This window comes from Lathyrus oleraceus, chromosome 6 (genome assembly GCF_024323335.1).
Source record: "Lathyrus oleraceus cultivar Zhongwan6 chromosome 6, CAAS_Psat_ZW6_1.0, whole genome shotgun sequence".
In the NCBI taxonomy this organism is placed as follows: Eukaryota; Viridiplantae; Streptophyta; class Magnoliopsida; order Fabales; family Fabaceae; genus Lathyrus; species Lathyrus oleraceus.
In genome coordinates, this window is record NC_066584.1 from 338,421,470 (window position 1) to 338,425,018 (window position 3,549).

General features: G+C 32.5%; 1 protein-coding gene across 1 annotated transcript; it reads left to right on the forward strand.

The window, feature by feature from the left end:
- The first annotated feature begins 940 nt into the window (after window positions 1–940).
- On the forward strand, window positions 941–2,805 carry LOC127096580 (transcription factor MYB61). Its single transcript, XM_051035126.1, has 3 exons — window positions 941–1,330; window positions 1,425–1,554; window positions 1,689–2,805. Exons 1-3 carry the CDS (start codon window positions 1,198–1,200, stop codon window positions 2,572–2,574), a joined length of 1,149 nt encoding a protein of 382 aa, XP_050891083.1. The 5' UTR covers window positions 941–1,197; the 3' UTR covers window positions 2,575–2,805.
- The last annotated feature ends 744 nt before the right edge of the window (window positions 2,806–3,549 follow it).

The following is a 3,549-nucleotide window of genomic DNA, read 5'->3' on the forward strand; positions in this document are numbered from 1 at the left end:
TTTATATTAATTCATATTACTATTCTTAGATTAGGTTTAGACTAGAAAACCCACCCCTTCAAATTCCATATATAGATCATTTTTTCTATTATATCATGTGGGAATGGAGACATCTCGTCACATATTATAACTTTCAAATGCACAATAGAAGAATCTCAACTCTAAGCAGCATGGCACATAACAACCAAGGTAGGTTAAAAGTGAGAACTTTTGCTAGCTAGATTTGTAGCTTTTGCTTAACAAAATTTGGTATATAATAATGATCATCACTTCTCATAACTAATAATGTATTTACAATTACATTACAATATTTCATACATAAAAGTCAAACTTGATAAATTAACATTATGTTGTAGTTCTACTACTCTCCTATATGCAACCCTTGGATAGCATGTAGGAATAGGTATATCTAGACCGTTGATAATGATTGATGGGTCCCATTTAATTAGTTAATTATTTGTCATGTGAACAAGAGAGTAAAGTGATATATATAGATCAGAGTAGACTTCACGACGTAACAAATTGGTTGACCTATTGACGAAGGTTTGGGTTCGAATAGTGTATTCTTTTTAAGGTTTTTGATTTCAATCATCCTAAGTGCAAATAATTCTTGTATTTGATCAAATTCATACAGAACTTTACTTTCCCTTTAAACGGAGTCTTGCAAATATACAGTGAAATTAATCTTCTTAAATTAATAGATCCTAAGACGGAATACCAAAATTATATCTAATGTCTAATACACTAAACAAAGTGAATATAACCATCAGAAAACTCACACACTGAGATATTTGAATAGTATACCTATATATTTTGCGATATATATATATATATATATATATATATATATATATATATATATATATATATATATATATATATATATATATATATATATATATATATATTTTAAAAGATGTAACTATCCAATAACATATTGAGTACAACTTTCTCTCCTCTAAGACTCTTCCTATTTATTTGATTCCCTATCAAGGTGCCATTTTATTTTTTTCAACTTGCTTCTCTAAGAGCTTCTCTCTCTCTCTCAACACTTTCTTCTCACCCCACCAAACTTTCCTCTCTAGTTTCCACGTAGGTTTTGTTTGGACAGAAAAAACTTTACAGCTTTAAAAAAGAGTTTCTTCCAAAGCAAATTTTGTGAGTGTGTTGAAGATAAGATTTTACTTAAACGTACACATGGGAAGACACTCTTGCTGCTACAAGCAGAAGTTAAGGAAAGGACTTTGGTCTCCAGAAGAAGATGAGAAGCTTTTGAATTACATTACCAAACATGGTCATGGATGTTGGAGTTCAGTCCCAAAACTAGCTGGTACATATACATATACATATGCATATATATAGTATTACTTGATTCATGCATTTTTCATTTCATATATTCATATTTGAGCATGCACAATGAATAGGTTTGCAGAGGTGTGGGAAGAGTTGCAGGTTAAGATGGATAAACTACTTGAGACCTGATTTGAAGAGAGGAGCATTCTCACAACAAGAAGAGAATTTGATCATTGAGCTTCATGCAGTACTTGGAAACAGGTTATTGTAATTCATTTGAGAAACTATAATAATAATAATAATAATAACTATTTCTCATAAGTACTTTTTTTTTTTATAATATAGTTTTTTTCGGCTTTTAATTATGTGTTTGAATTGTTTCTGCTGTTTATCAGATGGTCTCAGATTGCAGCACAATTACCAGGAAGAACTGATAACGAGATTAAGAATCTATGGAACTCATGTCTCAAGAAAAGGTTGAGACAAAGTGGCATTGATCCAAACACTCATAAACCACTTTCTGAGATTGAAAATGACAATGAAAAAACACTCACAGCAAACAAAAGCAATCAAAAAGCTTCGGTTTCGTCGAATGAAGTTATGAGTTTGGTAATGGAACCTACAAAAGCTTCTATAGATGGTTACCCTCTAGAAGTTTCTACTTCCTCCAAGATCAACAACAATGGTAGCAGCAGCCATGAATTATTCCTAGACAGGTTCAACACCACAGGTTATTTTTCTTTCCAGAACATGAACTATGGATCAAACATCGGAATTTCCGAGAATCCAAATGCATCTATTTGTTTCACACCAACCTCATCTTCTTCGCAAATGATGTCAGATACAAATTCTGTTATAAACTCCAATATCCTCCATTCTGTTACAACCTCAATTTTCCAAACACCAACACAAGTGAAACCAACAGTTTCCGTTTCCTCCGACGGAGTTCATAACTGGGAAGCAAGTAACTATAACAGCATTAACAACGCAAGCAAAACCACCGGAAACGGCGCGAACTTTCTCGACAACGGAACTCTACCGCTACAAGAAGAAATGAAATGGTCTGAATATCTCAACACACCATTTCTTATGCAGAATCAACCTTCTCAATCTATCTACCCCGAGGCTAAACAAGAAACAGGTTTCATAACGGATGAATCATGTACTAGTTGGAACCAATGCCAACAGCAGCAACAACAACAACAACCAGGTTTTCAACTTTCTGATATATATAACAAGGATCTGCAGAGATTTTCAGTGGCTTTCGGACAAACTCTGTAGCCTGAAAGAGACAAAGATCGTGATTTGAATATATAATTTTCTATATGAATGAACTATATAGGTCAGAAGTTTCTTATCTTTCTGACCACAGGTGTGTGCTGTAAATTTCCCTTTTGATAAAACTTCCATATTGTATATGTGTCTCATACCACAAAAAAAAATTCAGCATTATTATGTAACAGTATAATAATTGAGATTGATCAATTCCACCTTATTCCAAATCATTTTTTATAGGCTTCTCTTGCAAAATTCTTCTGAAGTTATTATTATCATTATTATGGACGTGAATTATCTGTCAAGTGATTTTGTGTATATATATAGTTGAGTGCATTTTTCTATATTTATCTTATTAAGGGTTGAAATTCAGAATCCATTGAGTTTTTTCTTTCTCTCAGTATCAAAGTGCAGCAGGGACCATATATATATATACTTCTTAAATTAGTGTCTGTCACTGTCTTGCAAAGATAGAGATTGGTTACACTTTTTTGAAAGAAAAGAAAAACATGAGATCAGTGATTGAAGTCAAGAATGTATGCATACAAATATGTACATCACTTTTCTTCCTTTGATTTACATGTTTGTTTGAAATAGTCCTCAGAACAAAGCACCGACTATATAGGTATGAAAATCAGTTCAGTTCAATAAAGGCCACAGAAAAAAACTCATTCAAATATTTCCTTGATTAAAGTTGTTGTACGGACACCAAGACTTATGATTTCAATTTTATTAGAAAATATTTTACTATCCCTGCAAAAGGGTTGGCATAGTGGAAACATGATGATGATGAGTATTAAAAAGAGTAATTTTTTAATGTAATGTATAGGGAAATGACAGATATTGTACAATTGTACCAATTCAAATAAAAACAAAAGGGTTATGTATGAATGGCCTTATAGTGTGGGACTATACCTCTAAAAGCCTTCAACGTTGCATCAGATAACGGGTCCCTTACACGTACTGATGCTGCTGAAAGGG

Bases quoted from the DNA above. Each gene is read 5' to 3' on its own strand.
- LOC127096580 (XM_051035126.1), top strand. From the start codon at position 1,198: ATGGGAAGACACTCTTGCTGCTACAAGCAGAAGTTAAGGAAAGGACTT. The intron at 1,331-1,424 runs GTACATATACAT...CACAATGAATAG, and splicing joins TTCAGTCCCAAAACTAGCTG to GTTTGCAGAGGTGTGGGAAG. The intron at 1,555-1,688 runs GTTATTGTAATT...GCTGTTTATCAG, and splicing joins CATGCAGTACTTGGAAACAG to ATGGTCTCAGATTGCAGCAC.